The sequence below is a fragment of the Schistocerca cancellata genome, chromosome 7 (assembly GCF_023864275.1).
Source record: "Schistocerca cancellata isolate TAMUIC-IGC-003103 chromosome 7, iqSchCanc2.1, whole genome shotgun sequence".
NCBI classification, from domain to species: domain Eukaryota; kingdom Metazoa; phylum Arthropoda; class Insecta; order Orthoptera; family Acrididae; genus Schistocerca; species Schistocerca cancellata.
This window is the reverse complement of record NC_064632.1, coordinates 11,923,259-11,947,339: the sequence shown is the minus strand read 5'-3', so window position 1 is coordinate 11,947,339 and position 24,081 is coordinate 11,923,259. Positions and strand designations below refer to the sequence as shown.

The 24,081-nt window shown below is 41.2% G+C and overlaps 1 protein-coding gene across 1 annotated transcript in view; it reads right to left on the bottom strand.

The window, feature by feature from the left end:
* Nucleotides 1-4,631: 4,631 nt before the first annotated feature.
* LOC126092402 (uncharacterized) overlaps nt 4,632-24,081 on the bottom strand; it is a 73,881-nt gene continuing 54,431 nt past the window's right edge. The window contains exons 4-5 of the mRNA XM_049907975.1: nt 19,295-19,426; nt 4,632-4,965 (exon numbers count right to left, since the gene is read on the bottom strand). Coding sequence (XP_049763932.1) covers nt 4,945-4,965; nt 19,295-19,426 — 153 coding nt within the window. The 3' untranslated portion in view covers nt 4,632-4,944. The remainder of the gene's footprint in view (nt 4,966-19,294; nt 19,427-24,081) is intronic.

The window sequence follows — 24,081 nt, the reverse complement described above, 5'->3', positions numbered from 1 at the left end:
TGGTGACTACCAAGTGCAGCAATTTTTCTTCACCCTATACATAGAAACTACTGCTACAAAATAGTACAGTAGGTAACTGAAAGAAATACACAATGAGATGAACAGAAACAACACTTTTATTCAAAGAGAATGATTGCACTGAAGTCACCATGATTCATGATGGTCGCATGGACATTAAAAAAGATGGAACGTAATTATGTGTTGTGTGAACTTGATCAGCACAGATGGCAATGTGTGCTCTGCAACATGCTCCCATCCTGCCACAAAGTTGGTAAGGAGTTCTAAGGTAGGGCGTTTCATTCCTCCACCACTGCAGTTGACAGCTGCTGGATGGTCATTGGTGCATGTGGACATGCTGCAGTAGGTCTCCTAAAGGCATACCACACATGCTAGATGGGATTTAACTTGAAGTGAATCCATTCACCAAATATCCTTTTGTCCCAAGAGCTCCTCCACCTGCATTTTTCAGTACTGTTGTGCATTGTCAACCACAAAAATGAAGTTGGGACCAAATGCACCATTGAAATGACTTAAATGGGGAAGAAGCACAGTGTCACAATAACATTGACTGGTAAGTGCTCAGTGTTCAAAGATTGGAGGTAAGTTAACCCATACAACATTATGCCTCCCAATAAACATCTGGACCACCAAAATGATAATCTTGGAGAATGCTAGCTGTATCTTCATATGATGAGAAGAGGAGACACATAACTCATCCAGGAACATGATAATTTTGTTGGTTCAGGTGTTATGGTATAGGGAGGCATAATGTTGCATGGGCATACTGATCAAATCTTTAGACACTGCAATGTTCTTCTCTTCAGAGGTGCTTTCAGCCCTGACTTTATTCTTATGGGTGAGAATGTGCAACCATGTTGCACAACACAGGTAGAGGAGCTCTTGGAATGAGAGGTTATTCTGCACATGGAGAAGCCTGTCACCCCAGCTCAAATACCATCGAGCATGTGCAGCACACCCACATGCACCAAGGTCATCCACCAGTTGTCAAGTGTCCTTGTGAAGGAATGAAGTGCCCTAGCACAAGAACTCCTTATCAGCTCTGTGGCCAGCACATGTTGCAGAGCACGCACTGGTGTCCATAGTGATCATGCACCCTAATAAGAACTGTATCCTGCCTTTTGTAACATCCAGGGAACCATCATGAGTCACAGTGACTTCAGTGTAATTATTGTCTTTGAATAAAAGTGTCATTTATGTTCATCTCATTGTGTGTTTCTTTCAATTACCTTCTGTACTATAATGTGGTTGTTCTTTGTATGTATTGAGCTATGTTACTTGGCAATGATACATCATGTGAAAGTTATTTTCATCCTTAAGCTTTGCACATCAATGTCTGCATATAAAGAGTCAGTAGGGTTATATCTCAAGGAAGAATTAAAATTATTTAGCTCTGAGAATGAGCATATAGAGATACTCTGGATCAAGTTTTGAAAAATAGATGACCAGGCTCTGGATCAATACACACAGTTCATGATTGAGGAGTTGGAAGAAAGGAAGGGGTAGGTGGGATTCTTCTGAACATCTAAAGAAACAGCAATTACTACACAAAAGGTGTAAAACAAAGAATAGAGATGTAGGTTGAGAGGTGCTAAATGAAATGTTTGCCAGTCAGAAGGGTAACACTTGATATCTTAAATGAGTGTTGTATCAGAAGCTTAACAAAAAGTCTCTCACAAAAACCAAGGAAAATCTGCCAAATATAAAGGCTGTCAGTTGCACCAAAGTTAATGTCCAGACTGTCAAGGATGATACAGAAACTGAAATAGAAAGTGCTGAACTATGTTTTCAAAAGTTCCTTTATATATGAATAGACATATCTGCTATGCCCATTTAATTCTGACACCATTGCAAATATGACTGATTTAGGTATCAGTGTTGGCAGAGTTGAGAAACAGCTGAATTTGCTAAAATTTGGCAAAGCCCCTGGGCTGATGGAATCTCCATAAGATTCATTACAGAATTTGTGACTAAGCTTGATCAAAAACGTGTGGCAAGTAGTTGAAAGATAACATCAGTGTACAAAAAGTGTAGTACAAGTGATCCTCATCATTATCATCCAGTATCATTGACGTTCACTGATTGTGGAATCTTAGAAAATATTCTGAGTTGAAACATAGTAAGATAGCTCAAACAGGAAAAAATCTTGCACTTATCTAACATGACATACTGAAAGCTGTGGATCAAGACAATCAGTCAAATGTTTTCTGGAAGAAAAGAATCATTGTATCCAACTGACTGCCACACCAATACTTAGAAATAAAAGTACAGTCAGGGGGGAGGGGAGCGGGGAGGGGAGGATGGTCAAATGAAATTTCTGACTGGATTAAGAATTTATAGGTAGGAACAATGCAGTACTGACAGAGAAAAAAATAACTTCAGGTGCATTGCAGGAAAGTTATTGTCAGAATTAGAAATGACCTCAGCTCGTCACACAAGAGTGTTGGAACACTTTTTTTATATATATTAACCGTCTGGCAGAAAATATTAACAGTAACCTTAGCTTTTTGCAGTTGATGCGGTTATCTATAATGAAGTAGTATTGTAAAAAAAGCTACACAAATGAAGTAAATCTTGATAAGATGATGAAGTGGAACAATGATTGGAATCTTATTGTACATATTCATAAATTTAAAATTGTGCAATGCACTAAATGCAAAAACAAGGTGTTCAATGTCTACATCAGTAAATCACAGTTAGAATCCATCAACTCATACAAATATTCAGATGTAACAATTTGTGGGAATATGAAACGGGATGATCAGATAAGCATAGTCATATTGTAAAGGAAGTGTAAAACTTTGATTCAGTGTCTGGATATTGGGTAACTGCAGTCAGTCCACAAAGCTGATGGCTTACAAATTACTTGTGTGTCCAATCTCAGAATAGTTCTCAAGTATACAAGTTCCCATACCAGATAAGTCTTTCACAGATGGACAACACAAATACCCATAAGTGGACAACACAAATACCCATAAGTATACCATATTTTATGGACTATAAGACACTATGGACTAATTAAAACCAGTTTTTTTAAAAGCAACATTTTTACCATTTTTGAACTGTGTGAATGTGATAAGCCTGCTTTGTGAATGAAAATTCCCTTAACATACGCATGTTTTTACTATACTGATCAGTGAAGCTAAATCAGGCCGGTGTGAGAGAGGTTTTTTAAATTTTAGATCCCACACAAAAAAATATTAAATCTTCACTGCTGAGAGCATTACTTCTGCTGCACTTCTTGAAAGATTTAATAGTAACATCTTCTCTGTTTGATTGTTTTATCCACTGACACACTTGTTTGATTGTAGGTCATTTTAAAATTCCCTTCAGTGTGAATTCATATTGTGTTTCATCCATCAACCATTTGTTCCATTCCTCTCTCATATACACTTTAAATGGTTTGTTTAAAATGACATCAAGAATCAACTGTAGTTGTGAAGTAAGTCCTCCAAGAATAACAGCAAGCTCTGTATTTCCCTATCTCAATTCCTCGGTCATAGAATTTTCAAATAACTACTGAACTGATCTTGCACAAGAAAAGAACTCTTTTTCAATAAAGCACCTTTCCTTCTCTCTCACACTCTCTTAACCCATAATTTCATAACAGACTCGTCCATCCAACCCTTGTCATGTATGAGAACAACACCACCTGGTGGTACTTCAGAAGGTTTTGGCATCATTTTGCACTTGTAAATGGTCATTGGATTAAGTTTAGTAGCGTCAACACAACATGAAAGGACAACAGTATAGTGCATTTTTTCATGTCCACTTGTTTTATTTTTACAGTTTTAGCACCTTTCATGGCAATAGTTCTGTTACTCAACTAATAAAATGCCCAAGGAGTTTAGTCCATATTTACTGTTTTCCTTAGTTCCATACTGGTTTTCTTTTGATACTGAATAATAAAGTGATGGAAAGATAATACTGTCTATATAAAGATAATACTTGTGGCATTTTCTGAGATATTTTGGTTTTGGCATGATGCACCTGTATTTTGGAGGCAATTTTCAAAGAAAAAAGTGTCTTATAGTCTTTTGCACATGTCTGAAAGAACAGATGCCACCCTGATCCAGCAGCCGCTATGAATTAAGACATGAAGGAATTACAGACATTGGCTGCCCATGGGCACTGATTTAAATCAATGGGGAGTGTTGATAATTTGTGCTAAACTGGGATCCGAACCCAGGTCTCCTGCTTTCTATGTAGTTGTGCCAACTGTGCCATCTGGACACAGTGGTCATTGCAACTGCATGGACTACTCTAGCATGCCTAACGTCAGATCAAAATTCTGAACCTATCCACACACTATGAATGTAGTGCATCTCACCCATTATCCTTATTACTCGCAGCATTTTGCCAGTTCCCATAAGATTTTGAGCCTGGCGTGCATTCGCACTGAAGAGACTGCCTGTCGTTTTGTACATGCCTGCAATATTAGGTTACTCAGCTAGTAACAGTAACAATTATTAACTTTTGTTAGTTCTACAGGGCAAGTTACAGTGAGCTTTGTTTCTTGACTTAAGCAACATTTTTATTTTTGTTGTTGCTTATTATACATTAACAGATACAACTATCCATGAATTAAGTAAAATTAAGTAATGTAATGAAGTTAAACATTACTTCAACATCTAAAAAAAGGTACATTACTATCATACTCACATCACTCAGGTTTATGCCATCAGGGTAAAGCCCAATGGTTATTTATACAACTGCCTGAGAAAATAATTGAAGCAGTATACAATTACTTAGTCTGTTTTCCCATTGTATAGTAAAATAATTAAATGATGGTGCCAGAACATTAATTTTAGTTTATATAAAATGTTCAATGAGGAATAGTTTTTCCAATCAAACTTTGGTGATCTTCTCCAGGAGAGTATGGTATGTGAGCTTCTTTGTTGAATTCTTGTTGTGGATGCAGTGCCCTTAAGAAGTATCTGCTGACCACTGTTAAAAAAAATATTAGATTTGTAATTAGTAAAAGAGCATAAACAGATAACATGGACATGACTAAAGCATATATATTAATATAATATATTAACACATACAGAGTGCTGAGCTATGAACATAAAGATGTAGAGTATTACCTGTAGACAAACTTTGCATCAGAACAAAGAACACCACTCTAAACCACAGACATAGAGACAAGTTCTATTGCAGGCATACTCCAACTTTGCAAAATGGCGTGAGCACTAATGGACTATCAGTAGGCAACTCAAGTCACTGACAACACTATTCACATGGCAAGCATTATACATTGTTAATTTTCAAATAGCTGTTTCTAACAATCCATCGAGAATAAGACACACATTTATGTATTTTCCCTTCAGAATGGATCCTATCACCTCTAAATATTTTCCTCTAAATGCAAAAGAAGTCTGTTTGAAGATATGAACACAAGTAAAATGTTACATAGAAGCTGTCTTTCCAAAACAGTGAGTCTTCAGCCACCAAAAGAGAGGAATGTTTTAGAGGAAATGAAATTAATTAAAATTTACTATTTAAAGGAAGGCACAAAGGGCAAGATAAGAAGAATATCAACAGTGGTGCATCAGCAATAGATAAGATTTGTGATCGTAAAAGTATTGGAGTCTTGACCCTTATGGTGTGGGAATGAACAGTATTTCGTAAAAGCAGAGACATGGATGAAAACAATCATACAAAAGACAGAAACTTGATTGCTGTAATTAGGAAAACATATTGACAATAGAGACTCAGGCTTACAGGAAACAAATGGCAAGGGAAAATAAAGAATTAACATAGTGGCCAGGTAAAACAAACAGACTATGGTAAAGAAGAGCATGAGAATTGCATCAAAAAAGATCAGATATGGTATTGAGAAAGAATAAATTGAAATTGAGAGTTCAATCCAATAATCATAAAAATAGAAATATAGTAAAAACAGAAACTGCTCTTGGAAAAGCAAGAAAAAACAAAAATAAAAGAAAGAAAACAGAGTTCTGGTAGAGAACTTTTAAACTTCTAGGTGAAACATAACAAAGCTCTAGATAGAATATTGATGGTTAGAGTTCCCATTTTTTAATGGTTTAAGTTCCCACATGGGTTTGCCGTCTGAGCTATTGGCCATTTTAGCAAATGACAGGTGGGCTGTCGACCACGTTTTACATTTTATCTGCCAAAGCAATATGGTGAAAGCCATTTAATTTTCAGTTTTGGACCTCTGTTTCTGTATGGTGTCTTTTTTAGCCCTTTCTCCATGTCCTTGTTTTTATCTGTATTCTCTTATGTCAGTTGGGACTGATGTATAGTCGTTTTTTAACTCCTCTCTGTCTTCGTGTTCTATAGTTTTGACTTGGGCTCATATGGCCCCAGTTGTTTTTTGCACCCTAAAGCAAAACACAACCAACCAATCATGCAGACAGTTCATAGAGACATTTACCTTGTGTGAGCAAGCATCATCCTGTTAAAAAATGGCACCAAGATAATGTCTAATGAAAGGTAGCACATACAGACACAGGACATCCATGATACACAATTGTGCCATTAGAGTTACATCAGTCACTGCCATCCATGACCTGCTTCGTACCCAACGTCATGATGCCAGAGTAACACTTCCAAGCCTTTCCAAAACATTGGAAGAATAGGACACTTCACCAGGTTGTCACCACACTTACAAATTACGTTCATCTGGGTAGTGCAGAACCATGATTCATACCTGAACAAAATGCAGTGCCATTCATGAGCAGTCTACACTTCCCAATCATGGCACCACTCCAAACACAGTCATATGTCAACAATAAGGTTGACCTGTTGCTTCAGTTAGAAACTGATGAGCCTCAAGCAGAGGTAGGTGTAGACAGGACACAACAAACTTTCAATAGGAAATTGAAAAAGAATGTAGGAAAGTCATCGAAAAGGAAGAAAGTTCTGTTGTTAGGCAGTTCTCATTCCAGAGGTGTAGGCCAACTTCTGCAGGAGGAATTAAGACCAGAATACCAGGTCACAAATTTTTTCAAACCAAATGCTAGTCTGGATCAGGTGACAGAGGATTTAGGTTCACTCTGTAAAGGATTTACCAGGGAAGACACCGTGGTTATTGTGGGAGGGCCAAGGAACAGTATTGACAGAGATCCTGGGTACAGTATAGAGTGTGACCTGGTAAAGATTGCATCGGCATCGAGACACACCAATGTTGAGTTTGTATCTGTCCTGAGATGCCATGACCGGCCTCATTTGAACTCTTTTGTTGGGAGAGATAATTTGGAGTTGGAACGGCTGCTTGGGTTGGGTGCAGGGGCTCATATTGGTGTGGTTCCTGTTGATTCTCTCAGTAGGTGGGACTATACCAGGCACGGCCTACATCTCAACAGGAAAGGGAAGGGTAAACTGGCTGGGGTAATAGCAGGAAATTTAAGGGGGGGGGGGGGGGGGGGGAGGCACTGCTATGAATGGTAAAATACCAGTGGTTACAGGTGTTGGAGCAGCACCTTTTTTAGGATAGGTAAGACAGAAAGATGTCAAGTTCTACGAGAGGTCAAGATTGAAACAAATCTTCAGTTTAGGAAAGAAATTAAACAACACAATTCTAGCACATTGGATCACCAATCACAGCTGTCAATTATAAATTTTCACCAATCACCATAAATTTTATCTACACCAAATTGTATCTCAGTGCTAGGTAATTGCATTGATGAATTAGTCACCCAACCCAGTTGACATAATCTGCCTCTCTGAACACCATGTGACCACTGGTATGGGAACTAGGCCTAAGCACAATGAGAAACTCCTTGTTGTGCTATCTGTCAGACAGGGGGAAGCTAATTATTATTTGTGGGAACTTCAAGGTAGATTCTCTGAAAGAGGGTAATAGGAAAAATGACCTTGAAGCATTACTCAGTTCTTTCAATTTGACACCGGTTATCGATTTTCCTACTCAGGTGGTAAATGATAGCAGCTCACTGATAGATAACTTCTTTATAGACCAAGATAAGTTTAACCAGATAAATGCTCAGCCTGTTGAGAATGGTCTTTCTGATCATGGTGCACAGCTAGCTACAGTATATGACATAGCTCCATTCAGCAGTACTAAACAGTCCTCCAAAGTAGTACGTTCAGTCAATGATTTAACAATTGCAAATTTCAGGGAAAGCCTACAGCAGTTAGACTGGGATGAGGTGTACCATGAACCTGATGCCAATTTAAAATATAATTTATTTCATGACACTTTTTTAAATGCATTTGAAAGCACCAGAAACCATGTAACAAACCATGGCTTACTAAGGGTATAAAAATATCTTGTAACCGGAAAAGGGAAATGTATCTGACAGCAAGAAAGAGTAGTGACCCAGAAACTATCAAACGTTATAAAAACTACTGTGCTATATTAAGAAAAGTTATTAAAAAATCCAGAAGTATGTGTATCATGTCTGAAATCAGCAACTCTGATAATAAAATTAAAACAATTTGGAATATTATTAAAAGAGAAACAGGTCAACCAAGAACACAGGAAGACAGTATTACCATCAAATTGAATGAAAACTTTACGAACAAAAAGTCAGAAGTTGAAAACATTTTTAATAATCATTTTCTAAATGTTGTGGATATAGTAGGATCCAGGTGTTCATTAGAAGATGCTAGGCTGTTAATGGAAGAGGCCATACCAATACAATTTGATACAATTGAAATCTCACCCACTTCTCCCTCTGAAATTAGGAAAATAATAAACTTTGCTTAAAAGCAAAAACTCACATGGAATTGATGGCATTTCCAGCAAAATACTAAAAGCTTGTTCTCAACAGATAAGTAAGATTCTCAGCCACCTGTGTAATAGCTCTCTGGAACAGGGCATTTTCCCTGATAAACTGAAATATGCTATTGTTATATCTTTTCATAAAAAAAGGGGATAGATCTTATGTCAACAATTACCATCCAATCTCCCTTCTAACAGCTTTATCCAAAATTTTTGAGAAAGTAATGTATTCAAGAGTAGCTTCACATATCTGTAAAAATGAAGTACTAACAAAATGTCAGTTTGGTTTCCAGAAAGGTTTTTCAATGTGATATATGCTTTCACCAATCAAATTTTGAATCATCTGAATAACCGAACACCACCCATTGGGATTTTTTGTGATCTCTCAAAGGCTTTTGATTGTGTAAATCATGAAATTCTGCTGGACAAGCTCAAGTACTGTGGCATGAGTGGGACAGTGCACAAATGGTTTAATTCGTACCTAACTGGAAGAGTGCAGAAAGTTGAAATAAGCAGTTCTCATAATATGCAAAGATCAGCACATTCCTCAAACTGGGGAACTATCACGAATGGGGTTCCACAAGGGTCGGTCTTGGGTACTTTGTTGTTCTTAATATATATTAATGACTTGCCATTCTATATTCATGAAGAGGCAAAGTTAGTTCTCTTTGTTGATGATACAAGTATAGTAATCACACCTGACAAACAAGAATTAACTGATGAAATTGTCAATAATGTCTTTCAGAAAATTACTAAGTGGTTCCTTGTAAACGGACTCTCACTGAATTTTGATGAGACACAGTACATACAGTTCCGTACAGTAAATGGTATGACACCATTAATAAATATAGACCTTAATCAGAAGCATATAGGTAAGGTAGGATATTCAAAAATTTTAGGTGTGTCCATTGATGAGAGATTAAATTGGAAGAAACACATTGATGATCTGCTGAAACGTTTGAGTTCAGCTACTTATGCAATAAGGGTCATTGCAAATTTTGGTGATAAACATCTTAGTAAATTAGCTTACTACGCCTATTTTCAGTCATTGCTTGCATATGGCATCATATTTTGGGGTAATTCATCACTGAGGAATAAAGTATTTATTGCACAAAAGCGTGTAATCAGAATAATATCTGGAGTCCACCCGAGATCATCCTGCAGACATTTATTTAAGGATCTAGGTATATTCACAGTAGCTTCTCAGTATATGTACTCTCTTATGAAATTTGTTATTAACAGCCAAACCCAATTCAAAAGTAATAGCATAACTACAATACTAGGAGAAAGGATGATCTTCACTATTCAAGATTCTACATCTACATCTATACTCCGCGAGCCACCTTACGGTGTGTGGCGGAGGGTACTTATTGTACCACTATCTGATCCCCCCTTCCCTGTTCCATTCACGAATTGTGCGTGGGAAGAACGACTGCTTGTAAGTCTCCGTATTTGCTCTAATTTCTAGGATCTTTTCGTTGTGATCATTACGCGAGATATATGTGGGCGGTAGTAATATGTTGCCCATCTCTTCCCGGAATGTGCTCTCTCGTAATTTCGATAATAAACCTCTCCATATTGCGTAACGCCTTTCTTGAAGTGTCCGCCACTGGAGCTTGTTCAGCATCTCCGTAACGCTCTCGCGCTGACTAAATGTCCCCATGACGAATCGCGCTGCTTTTCGCTGGATCATGTCTATCTCTTCTATTAATCCAACCTGGTAAGGGTCCCATACTGATGAGCAATACTCAAGAATCGGACGAACAAGCGTTTTGTAAGCTACTTCTTTCGTCGATGAGTCACATTTTCTTAGAATTCTTCCTATGAATCTCAACCTGGCGCCTGCTTTTCCCACTATTTGTTTTATGTGATCATTCCACTTCAGATCGCTCCGGATAGTAACTCCTAAGTATTTTACGGTCGTTACCGCTTCCAATGATTTACCACCTATGGCATAATCGTACTGGAATGGATTTCTGCCCCTATGTATGCGCATTATATTACATTTATCTACGTTTAGGGAAAGCTGCCAGCTGTCGCACCATGCATTAATCCTCTGCAGGTCTTCCTGGAGTACGTACGAGTCTTCTGATGTTGCTACTTTCTTGTAGACAACCGTGTCATCTGCAAATAGCCTCACGGAGCTACCGATGTTGTCAACTAAGTCATTTATGTATATTGTAAACAATAAAGGTCCTATCACGCTTCCTTGCGGTACTCCCGAAATTACCTCTACATCTGCAGATTTTGAACCGTTAAGAATGACATGTTGAGTTCTTTCTTCTAGGAAATCCTGAATCCAATCACAAACCTGGTCCGATATTCCGTAAGCTCGTATTTTTTTCATTAAACGTAAGTGCGGAACCGTATCAAATGCCTTCCTGAAGTCCAGGAATACGGCATCAATCTGCTCGCCAGTGTCTACGGCACTGTGAATTTCTTGGGCAAATAGGGCGAGCTGAGTTTCACATGATCTCTGTTTGCGGAATCCATGTTGGTTATGATGAAGGAGATTTGTATTATCTAAGAACGTCATAATACGAGAACACAAAACATGTTCCATTATTCTACAACAGATTGACGTAAGCGAAATAGGCCTATAATTATTCGCATCTGATTTATGACCCTTCTTGAAAATGGGAACGACCTGCGCTTTCTTCCAGTCGCTAGGTACTTTACGTTCTTCCAGCGATCTACGATAAATTGCTGATAGAAAGGGGGCAAGTTCTTTAGCATAATCACTGTAGAATCTTAAGGGTATCTCGTCTGGTCCGGATGCTTTTCCGCTACTAAGTGATAGCAGTTGTTTTTCAATTCCGATATCGTTTATTTCAATATTTTCATTTTGGCGTCCGTGCGACGGCTGAAGTCAGGGACTGTGTTACGATTTTCCGCAGTGAAACAGTTTCGGAACACTGAATTCAGTATTTCTGCCTTTCTTCGGTCGTCCTCTGTTTCGGTGCCATCGTGGTCAACGAGTGACTGAATAGGGGATTTAGATCCGCTTACCGATTAAATCTAACTTTGGCACAGAAAGTGGTGAATTATACAGCCACTAAAGTCTTTGGTCACTTACCAAATAGTACCAAAAGTCTGACAGATAACCAACAAGTGTTTAAGAAGAAATTAAAAGAATTTCTGAATGACAACTCCTACTCCATAGAGGAATTTTTAGATATAAATTTAAAAAAAAGTTGTTATATTAACTTAATTAAGTTGTTATATATCTAAAAAGAAAGATGATGAGACTTACCAAACAAAAGCGCTGGCAGGTCGATAGACACACAAACAAACACAAACATACACACAAAATTCTAGCTTTCGCAACCAACGGTTGCTTCGTCAGGAAAGAGGGAAGGAGAGGGAAAGACGAAAGGATTTGGGTTTTAAGGGAGAGGGTAAGGAGTCATTCCAATCCCGGGAGCGGAAAGACTTACCTTAGGGGGAAAAAAGGACAGGTATACACTCGCACACACACACATATCCATCCACACATATACAGGCTCAAGCAGACATTATGTTGTTAAATTAACTTAATTATGTCATGTACTGGAAAATTTGACTCGTTCCACATCATTACGAAATATCGTATTCATGATCCATGGAACTAGTATTAATCTAATCTAATCTAATACGTGTTGCAGTTTTAATGGCGGTCTGTGCATGGGAAGGTAATTCCATAGTCTGTCTGCTGCATGTTTCTGACCAATGGTGCAGGGTATCATAGAATGTTGCAGGGACTCCATTATTTGTTCTTGGATAGCTGGTGCAGATTTGAAGGAGTTAAAATGTGCTTGGTGCATAATATGGCGATCCTCTCTTGTGGTGGTCAGGTGTGGTCGACCAGAACCTTGACAATGAGTGTGCCCACCCTCACTTTCCCATGCAGCTTAACATCAGGTCACACTCACATCCAAATACCCTGCAAATCTGGATGTTACATGATTCATTGGGCCAAATTAGGCCCATAGTGAGGCCCCTTTCAGATTGTCAGTTGCTGATAACATTGTCTCACACAATTACACAGCATCCATGTGACCTTCACAGTGATCACTCAACATCTGACACTATTCCCACCCCTTATGTACCCTATCAGGCCTAGTAACAACATTAAATGCAAACATCATTAATGCTCTCTGGTGGCCATTCTACTTGCATCAGAGAATTGCAGTTGTAATGATTTACATGTCCGCCAACGGTGTGTACATGTATGAAGTTACTTTGACATCTCATCATGTCTTCTGGGTGCTTCACTTTTTCTGTCAAGCAGTGTATTATGAGGCAGCAGTTTCTCATGTATAACAGCATATTTCTTTCTAATTTGGTTAACTTTATCTGGCACATGCGGGAACAGCTTTAGACAACGTGGTGATACACTGCAGGCTTTAACAGGCATTACTTGCATCCTTGGTGAATTTAGTGGTGCAGGCATCAGGTTCAGATGCTGGAGACATCATGAAATCCTATCAAGGCCAGTCAGTAATTTCAAACTCAAACAAGCTTTTTCAAAGTCTGAAACTCTAAACTGAGTCTCTATGACACAGAATGTTACAGGCAGTCCAACACTGGTTCTCAGGTGGCCGGTGGAGGTGCAAATGAGAAAGGTTTATGATGTGCAGTAATCCTCTCTTGTGGTTGTCAGACATGTTCAACCAGAATCTTGACAATGAGTGTACCTGCCCACATATTCTCATACAGTTTGGGCTGCTATCACCTCCAAATGCCCCACAAATCTGGATATTACACGCTCTGAACAGCTGGCCAAATGGACACTCTCGATGATAGCCTTTCAAACTCTATCAGGTGCTGATAATGCTGCCTGCCGAGAGTATGCAGCAGTTCCGTGCCTTTCAGTGATCATTCGACATCTGACAATGTTCGTGCCCCTTATAGATGCACCAAGTGGGGTGGCACAGTGGTTAGCACACAGGACTTTCATTTGGTAGAATGACAGTTCAAATCCCTGTTGGCCATCCCAATCTGTCTTCTGTGATTTCTGCAAATTGATCCTCTGAAAAGGCATGGCCAGTTTCCTTCCCCATCCTAGAAACAATCAGAACTTCTGCTCCATTTCTATGATCTTTTTGTTGATGGTGCATTAAATTCCAATCTTCCTTCCATTTTCTTATATACCCTACCAGGCCTGGTAACAACACTAATGCATTCTGCTACCCAATCTACCTGTCTCAGAGAACTGCAACACTAATCTTTACGTGCCCACAGATAGTATGTATGTGTACAATATACATTGACATCCAACATGTCTTGTAAATGCTTCACTTGTTTTTGTCAAGCAGTGTCAAGCAGTATATTTTAAATCTCCATCATTTACAGGTTTAATGAAAAATGAAGATGTACATAATCATTTCTTCAGTTGAACATGCTTATTTAAAGTATCACTTCCAGAAATTGTTTGTTTTACTTGTGGCAACACTGATGTGCCATAACATCTCTGGCGTGTACAAACTCTTTGGGCCAAGGTGACCATTATGTTCTGTCTATGTGTAATGATGTATGTCTAAAGTGTGACAATAAAAATGTGCTCATTGTTTTAACAAGTGGATTAACGAGTTGTTCTTTATAACAATAAGGACCCAAAATCCCACATTGGTGACCCCAATGACAGTTTGTGACGCTCTTTCCATGTTCTACGTGAGTTCAATAACAATAACAATCATGTGTGTACGAGTGAACCGCCTGTATCGTCATGTGGCCTATGCAACAAGGTGTACCACCGTACGATTTCTACGGTTAGAATCCGACCATGCCACCAACCTGCACTATGCATGGACTCTATACATCGAACATTTCAAGGCCCTCTGAACTGCGAGTGGATTGCAGTACCACAACACTCACAGACAATGCATACGTACCACCCGCCATCTTGCCTCAAGATCGTTCTTTTGAACATACAGGACAAAGTGTGAAAAGAGATCCAGACATTCCACCACCAATGTCGCACGCTCAGGGATGCACAACCCCCCTCAGAACTTTGCACCAACTTTCGGAGCAGTGCCACTACACGGCTGCTACATCATCCGCGCTGCATATCGGTTCCGTGCCTGGCTATGCACAGCCTGAATTTTCTGATCGAACTGAACAGTGTATAGTGAATGTGACCTCTCCTAGTACCTCACCCACTTTTGCTAGACATCAGACAGCAATAACAACCAATCTGAGGGGTGTAACAGTTTACAGGCCCCTGGGCCTACCTTCCCCCCTCCTCCCTCTCCCCCCCCCCTCCCCCCCAGGCAGAAGCCATATTGACTGCTTCCACACCTGTGGCTCTTACACACCCAGTGGTCGTGGATTCCAAGCCAACTAAGTTACCTAAACTGCCGACTTTTGCAAAAACGCAGCCCAACACATGGTTCGCAATAGTTGACTCTATTTTCGCCGCCACAGGCATTGACTCAGAAGAATCACATTTCGTGTGTTTGGTGGGACATTTGCATGACCATTTGGATTTGATTAGCGACATTGTGCTCAGCCCACCACCTTCACCGAAATATATGAACGCAAAAAGACTCATTTGTGAAAGACTTTCTTGAGCTCTGGACGAGATTATTCATCACATCATTCACAAGGAACACCTGCACGACCTCACCCCATCGGGACTGTGGTGACGACTTCGCGCCCTCGCACCTGTGGATTTGCTACCCGATACAGCGTTATGGTCGATGTGGCTCGTCAGAATGCCAGAAGCATTACAACTACATCTTCTGCCGCTCACCAACAGCACCTTGGATGAGAAGCTTTCGGTCGCAGATTGAGCTTTCAGGATTATTAACAGGCGAGCGCACAGCATGAAGAGTGGGGGTAGCGATCTCAACAGCATGCCACCCCGCCTTCCCCCTCCAGGATTCGGGCGAGCTTGCTTCCTCAGCGCTCATGCTGTGACAGCGGTGACATCTGCCAGCCGTTGCGGGGAACCAGATACAGCCTCCACGACATCCGCCATGACAACCGATACCGCACTGCAACGCTCCACAACGGACACAGCTGACACCCCCGCCTAATGCAGCCTGACCGCTGTGTTGGTTCCACGCCAACTTCGGCGACGCGGCCAGGAAATGTCGTAGCCCTCGCGCGGTGGGAAACGCAGCTCGTGAGGCACCATAGGTGCAGTGTCTCGCGCACAGGAAAAAAGACGCCTTACAGCAGCAACAGCATCTAACACGATAAGTGCCAACGATTGTCTATTCGCTCTTGACCTCGTCTCAGGAACTAAATTCCTCGTTGACAGTGGTGCTGATACGAGTGTAATACCCCCAGCACTTGCACCTACCGTGTTAACTTCCTCGCCCAGACTGTTATGCGCGGCTAATGACTCTCATATCAAAGTGTTAGGTACGGCGCCTTTAATGCTCAAACTGTCAATAGACTTGAAGCTTTTGTGGACTTTTCATGTGGCACAGGTGACTTGTCCGGTCTTAGGCACTGACTTTCTGTGACAACACAAATTTTTGCTAGACATTCCGTGAAGACATTAGTCCACCAACCTTAACCTTCGCAAAAGACTATTGCCTTTACAGCCACTGTGTCTGTATCACCCATTCGGTCAACAAACATTGACATTTCACTATTGCAGACCGAATGTGCTCTTCTTGCGGCCAAGTTAACTAGTAAAAGTTGCGACGTGCTACTACAACGACAAGAAATCAGTGAACTCAAGCAAACGCAGGCCAAGCTCACCTCCCTTATCGAGCGTACCGAACAGACATTACAGAGCACGAAATCCGAACTCGCCTCACTTAGAGGTATTCACTCTTCGCACAAACTGGCATGCGCTCAAATCATTGACTCATTGCACGAGTGTTCGAATGCTAACAACGCACCCCGCGCGCGTAGCATGTTATCAATCACAAGTGGCGCATGTCACGAACTCAATACGACTGAGGGCTCTCCACTCAGACACCGACCATGATGCCTGAATCCACACAAACTCAAAGCGGCGAAAGCAGTAATCTCGGACCTATTAAAAGCAGGCATTGTACGCCCATCCTCCAGTGACTGGTCGTCACCAATCCATCTCACATCGAAGAAGGATGGTTCCTACAGACTCTGTGGCGACTATAGATGTCTCAATGACCGCACAATCATGGACAATTATCCAGTACCGAACATTCAGGACTTCGCTTCTCAGTTGGCAGGCACTAAACTTTTCAGTGTGTCGTAGTCTGTGAGAAAGCGTATCACCAAATACCAATGTACGAACAAGATATCCATAAGACGGCCATCACCACACCCTTCGGCCTCTTCGAATATGTTTACATGTCTTACGGATTAAAAAATGCTGCCCAAACCTGGCAGAGGTTCTTAGATACAGTATTACGACCCCTACCTTTCTGCTATGGGTACCTGGACGACATTTTTATCTTTTCTTCCTCTCGGGAGGAACACAAGTTTCACATCCGGGCACTGTTCAACACATTACAATCCCACAGTGTGATCGTCAGCAAACACAAATGCAAACTGAGACAGGATTCTGTTGTTTTTCTGGGACACATAGTTTCAGCCGATGGAATCCGGCCCACACAAGAGCAAATAGACATTATCAAATAGCTGCCAATACCAGAAACATACCATGAACTCCGCCGGTTCTTAAGAATGATCAATTTTTTCCGCCGCCACATTCTGAGAGCCGCCGAACTACAGGTCCCCCTCACAGACGCACTGCGCGAGCCACAAACGTTAGGCGACAGGCACATGCTGTGGACAGAGGTCACGTGTACATCTTTCAAGAAACTCAAAACCACACTCGTGGAAGCCATCACGCTTGCCCATCCACACCCAGATGCAACACTTTGGCTCACCACGGACGCTAGCGAAATATCTATTGGCGCAGTACTTCAACAACACAGAGGAGATGTGGTGCAACCTCTTAAGTTCTTTTCAAAAAAACTTTCTCCCTCTCAGTGCAAATGGTCCCCTTTCGACAGAGAGCTCTTAGCTGTCTACAAAGACATTAGATATTTCCGCGAAGACATCAAGGGATGCCGCCTCACGATCCTTACAGACCACAAACCTCTCGCCCAAGCACTCACAATCCCTCCAGCCGACCCACCTCCTAGGAGGTTCCGTTATTTCGACCTCATTTCACAATACACAACTAATGTACAATACATTCGAGGATCCGACAACATAGCCACTGATTACTTCTCCCGGATCTCGGGCATATCTTCCTCAATCGACTTCGACGCTCTTGCTCGAGCGCAAACAAATGATGACTCCTTGGCGAGCCTTTTATCTGACAATAATCACTCTCTGCGCCTGGCACGCAAGACGATCCCTCACTGGGCAGAGTCTGGGGTCCATGCCCTTCACCCCACCCTCTCCTGCTACGCCCGTCACACACTTCTCACCCGACATTAAAAAACCCACTACCGTCTCCATCGATGTCTCACACTTTTCACCGTCTGACATCTGTATAACTACCACAAATGATTCTCTCTTAGTCATCCACACTCCCCCGCACTCTGCCGACAATGACACCTTCCAACTTTAGGTTCTCCACTCCTCACCGATCCCCAATTTCTTAGATCCTTCCCTCATTCCATGTCCGCCGCTCGTGGTCTCGCGGTAGCGCTCTTGCTTCCCGAGCATGGGGTCCCAGGTTCGATTCCCGGCGGGGTCAGGGATTTTCACCTGCCTCGAGATGACTGGGTGTTTGTGTTGTCCTCATCATTTCATCATCATCCAGGAAAGTGGCGAAATTGGACTGAGCAAAGGTTGGAAAATTGTACGGGCGCTGATAACCACGCAGTTGAGCGCCCCACAAACCAAACATCATCATCATCATCATCATTCCATCTTTCATTGACGCCACGGGGACACTGTACATGTTGTACCCTGTGTCTCTGTTTATTCCCCCCACCCTCTCTGTCACCTCATGAACCGGTCACCACATACTCCCATCGGTGTGGCACCGTGATTACATTTTTCCATCCAAAAGGGCTCCTCGAACCCTGGCCCCGCCCCGCCCAGTTCCACCTCCGGACGAAGACAGCGCGAGACCTGTACCCTCCCCCCACCCCCACAACAGCCAGAACCTCGTGCTCCACACTGCATGGGAGGGGGGGGGGGGGGGGGGGGGGGGGGAGGTGGCGGCTGCTCTGTGGCAACACTGATGTGCCATAACATCTGTGGCACACAAAAACTCTTTGGGCCAAGGCGACCATTATGTTCTGTCTATATGATACTTTCAATGTGTAATATATTTAAAAAGAAAGATGATGAGACTTACCAAACAAAAGCGCTGGCAGGTCGATAGACACACAAACAAACACAAACATACACACAAAATCTAGCTTTCGCAACCAACGGTTGCCTCGTCAGGAAAGAGGGAAGGAGAAGGAGGAGGAAGAAGGAAAATACATAATGATGTATGTCTGAAGTGTGACAATAAAAATGTGCTCATTGTTTTAACAAGTGGATCAATGGGTTGTTATTTATAATGATAAGGACCCAAAATCCCACATACATGTGTTGTCTACAGCTCTCCTTGTAGAATTGCATATAGTAATTCACACAGAATTTTCTATTACTCTTTGAACCAGTACTTACCTCATGGTTATTGATGAAATGTAAAACTTGCATAGCCTCAAGACTGCTGGTCAGTGATCTTCGTCTCCTGCCAGCTATGAGCATAGTGGGAGTAGAAGGTATGGAGCCGCCCTGTAAGCTTTGTATCAGTTGCTACAGACGAACATAAAATAAATGGTCAGTACGTGAAACATTTGCTGGACTGCTCACATTAAAAGAAAAAACAATGAGACAAAATTGCTGGACATTTACTTGCCTTAAGTAGGCAAAATATGTAGTACTGTTGATAGGCACATATAAAAATGAAAATGACATACTATCTAGCTTTGGAAGTAATAGTTCTTTCCTTGGGGATGAGACAGGGAGAGGTTGGGAAGGATCAAAAGGAAAGGCACGTCAGTTAGACACCAAGATGAGAGGCACCCTTCTGTAATGGATGAGGGTAGATTTTTCACAATAATAGCAAAGTGTTACTGCATTCAAGTCCTGGGAGACAAGGGGGATGCTTCTGAGTTTTTTGAGAGCAGAAACTGCATTAGACAGAGGTTAGAGAAGGATTGTGCTAAGGAGATTTGTTTGAAAATGAGATATACATTGTAGTTTTCAGCATTTGATGCATGGTAGGCAGGTCAGTTGGTAAATCACGTGGGTGCTTTCACACGTGGCTCTGCCTTTGATCATGTACACCTTCCGGGTTACAGGACTGGAGTAGGTGGTGGTGGGAGGGTGCATGGGACAGGTTTTACACCGGGGGCCCATGCACCCTACCACCACCACCTACTCCAGTTCTGTAACCCGGAAGGTGTACACGATCAAAGGCAGAGCCACGTGTGAAAGCACCCACGTGATTTACCAACTGACCTGCCTACACTGTGAAGCTTTCTATGTGGGAATGACCAGCAACAAACTGTCCATTCGCATGAATGGACACAGGCAGACAGTGTTTGTTGGTAATGAGGACCACCCTGTGGCTAAACATGCCTTGGTGCATGGCCAGCACATCTTGACACAGTGTTAAGCCGTCCAAGTTATCTGGATGCTTCCCACTAACACCAACCTGTCAGAACTCTGGAGATGGGAACTTGCCCTTCAGTATATCCTCTCTTCCCGTTATCCACCAGGCCTCAACCTCCGCTAATTTCAAGTTGCCACCACTCATACCTCACCTGTCATTCAACAACATCTTTGCCTCTGTACTTCCGCCTCGACTGACATCTCTGCCCAAATTCTTTGCCTTTACAAATGTCTGCTTGTGTCTGTATATGTGCGGATGGATATGTGTGTGTGTGTGTGTGTGTGTGTGTGTGTGTGTGTGTGTGTGTGTGTGTGTGTGTGTGTGTGTGTGTGCGTGCGAGTGTATACCTGTCCTTTTTTCCCCCTAAGGTAAGTCTTTCCGCTCCCGGGATTGGAATGACTCCTTACCCTCTCCTTTAAAACCCACATCCTTTCGTCTTTCCCTCTCCTTCCCTCTTTCCTGACGAAGCAACCGTTGGTTGCGAAAGCTTGAATTTTGTATGTCTATCAACATGCCAATGCTTTCTTTTGGTAAGTTACATCATCTTTGTTTTTAGATATATTTTTCCCACATGGAATGTTTCCCTCTACTTAAAGAAGAAATCAACCAAAAAGGATCATATTGTATGAAATTATGGTAAATGAATGTTATATTATCAACAAAGAATGTCATCAGTTCAATGGTGCCTTCTTGCCTTATCAGCAAACACATTTATCACATTTTCAAAGCCCAGTGTCACAGTCAGATCATTTTCTACTGCTAATACAGCCAAACAGATCAAATGATCCTGAGTCTGAGAAGCATGCAAGTAGTTCTTAACCTTTCTGAGAACTGAGAAGGATCATTCAAGCAGAGCAGTTCATTGCTGGTGTGGTCAAATAAATTTGCAGAGCGATTCTGATGTTTGGATAAATATCAAAGAGACATTTCTCTTAACAATTTATTTAAGATTGGTAAAGAAGGACTATTTTCATATCCAGAACTGAAAAGGAAGCTTTGGAGATGGACATATTCTGTTCCAAAAGAATCCTCTATATCCCTTGGGTAAACATGCTTCAGCTGTTTAGCAGCATTATAGACTTCAGCAGGGTCCATTTCCATCAAACTGGATAAAAAAAGAGAACTTTCCAGAAAACTCTTCATAGACACCAAGACAATTATTGAGCTCTACGGATAGTCTGTTCAATATAATTAAATAATTGGTCTTCAGTATACCAGCTTCAGATTTGCAAACCACTGTTTCATTTTCTGGCTCATCAAAGAACTTCTTTCATTTCTTCAAACGTTTCACTGTTGAGAAAGTTTAGAGAACCGCCATTCGAAGCTGACTGCCTAACAATTCTACTGCCACCAACATACATTGCACATAAGGACCACAGAGATAAGATATGAGAAATTAGAGTTCAGACAGAGGCATATAGACAGTCATTTTTCCCTCTCTCTGTTTTCAAGTGGAACAGGAAAGGAAATGTCTAGTAATTGTACAGGGTACCCTCCACTGTGCACTGTATGGGGGCTTGCGGAGTTTCTACATAGTTGTAGATGTAGAGGTAGATTATTTCTGTGTTTTGGCTTTTATTCATTCTTGAGTACTTCTTTCAGTAAATGTAAAATTTCATTTTTCTGCTGTCGTGCACACATGCCTTTCAACACAGTCAAAAAATGTATATTTCTTTTTGTGCAATTCTATCACAGTAAAAGAAATAAGTTCATGCAGTTTTAAAAATATTAACTAAATTTTAAAATCAAGTATCTTTCATAAGTATGTAATATGAGGGAAAAATCAAACAATGGGAAATAATGACAATATTATGAAAAGGGTAGACTGCGACTTACCATATAGTGGAGATATTGAGTTGCAGATAGGTACAACATCTGCAACTCAACATTTCTGTTATATGGTGAGTAGCAATCTATCCTTTTTATAGCATTGTCATTAATAAGGGGCATGGTGGTGCATCGAGTAGTTCCCTGTTTGATATGTCAGAGGAATACAACGTTGCAAATGGGGTATCCAATTAGAAGTTATGAAACACTGGCCTGTAATACTCACACAGCATGGAGGTGGAGTCCCACATGCCAATGGATGTTCAACAGCCATTGAGCAGCATGTTGTAAATTATTATTTATTATTTCTATTCCTTCAATTACAGTGCTACCTGTGGCAAAATGAAAAAAAATGCTTCAGACAAAACGTGTAGATTTTGCTGTTGAATCGTAATCTGCAATAAGAAATGGGGGTTCCCATTGAAGACGTCAAAGTTGCCACACGTGGGGTGAGGTGGCAGTTTGAGTATAGTATTGTTGGATGCCCCCCTCCGAGACAAACAAACTGTAACTATAAATCTTTTTGATCCGATGTATAGTTTTCAACGTATTTCAGTGTCTCCAGTTACAATGAACAGCCTGTATAACATTATCTTAATACATCATGGTAGTTAGTTCATGGGAAAGATGTTGGGGAAGGAGTTGTGATGTAATCAAACAAATGCTACTGCATGTGGTCTTTGGTGGAAAATATCAGGTTGTAAATGCAGTGTCCTTTTATGAGGTTACCAAAAAGAAAAAAATGAGAAAATGAATTGTGGTGACATTTTGTTCTAAGGATTAGTTGAACAGCGTAAGTTTTTATTTGATGCAGCTATTTATGATGTCCAAGCATTACCTGAGACATGCTCTGCACATTGTGTGGAGGCTCTGTCCCCCTACCCAATAATTTGTGAAGAATATTCCATACCAAAAATACTTTTGAATTTAACTTTGTTTCAAGGAAAATTACAACTGTAATTTGTGACCCCACACTAAGTTGGTTGGTTGATTAATTTGGGTGAAGGGGACCAAACAGTGAGATCATCGGTCCCATCAAATTAGGGACGGATAGGGAAGAAAGTCAGCCATGCCCTTTGAAAGGACCCATCCCAACATTAGCCTGAGGCAATTCAGGGAAAACCTAAATCAGAATGGCCGGATGAGGGTTTGAACCATTGTCCTCCTGAATGTGAGTCCAGTGTGCTAACCACTGTGCCACCTCGCTCGGTCCACACTAAGTAATATCAATGATCAGGAGGAGGATGAAAAGAAAGATGTTTTTGTGGGTTCCTTTGTTGTTGTTAAATTTGCATGCAAACAGAGAGTGAAGTGTTTTGTAGCATGAGTTATAACAATAGACATTGATCAACAAGAAGTGACATTATTTAGAATGAATAGTGCAGACAACCAATTTACCTTCATCATCATCATCATCATTTAAGACCGATTATGCCTTTCAGCGTTCAGTCTGGAGCATAGTCCCTTATAAAATTCCTCCATGATCCCCTATTCAGTGCTAACATTGGTGCCTCTTCTGATGTTAAGCCTATTACTTCAAAATCATTCTTAACTGAATCCAGGTACCTTCTCCTTGGTCTACCCCGACTCCTCCTACCCTCTACTGCTGAACCCATGAGTGTCTTGGGTAACCTTGCTTCTCCCATGAGTGTAACATGACCCCACCATCCAAGCCTGTTCACCCTGACTGCTACATCTATAGAGTTCATTCCCAGTTTTTCTTTGATTTCCTCACTGTGCACACCCTCCTGCCATTGTTCCCATCTACTAGTACCTGCAATCATCCTAGCTACTTTCATATCCATAACCTCAACCTTATTGAGAAGGTAACCTGAATTCACCAAGCCTTCGCTCCCATACAACAAAGTTGGTCGAAAGATTGAACGGTGCACAAATAACTTAGTCTTGGTACTGACTTCCTTCTTGCAGAAGAGAGTAGATTGTAGCTGAGCGCACACTGCATTAG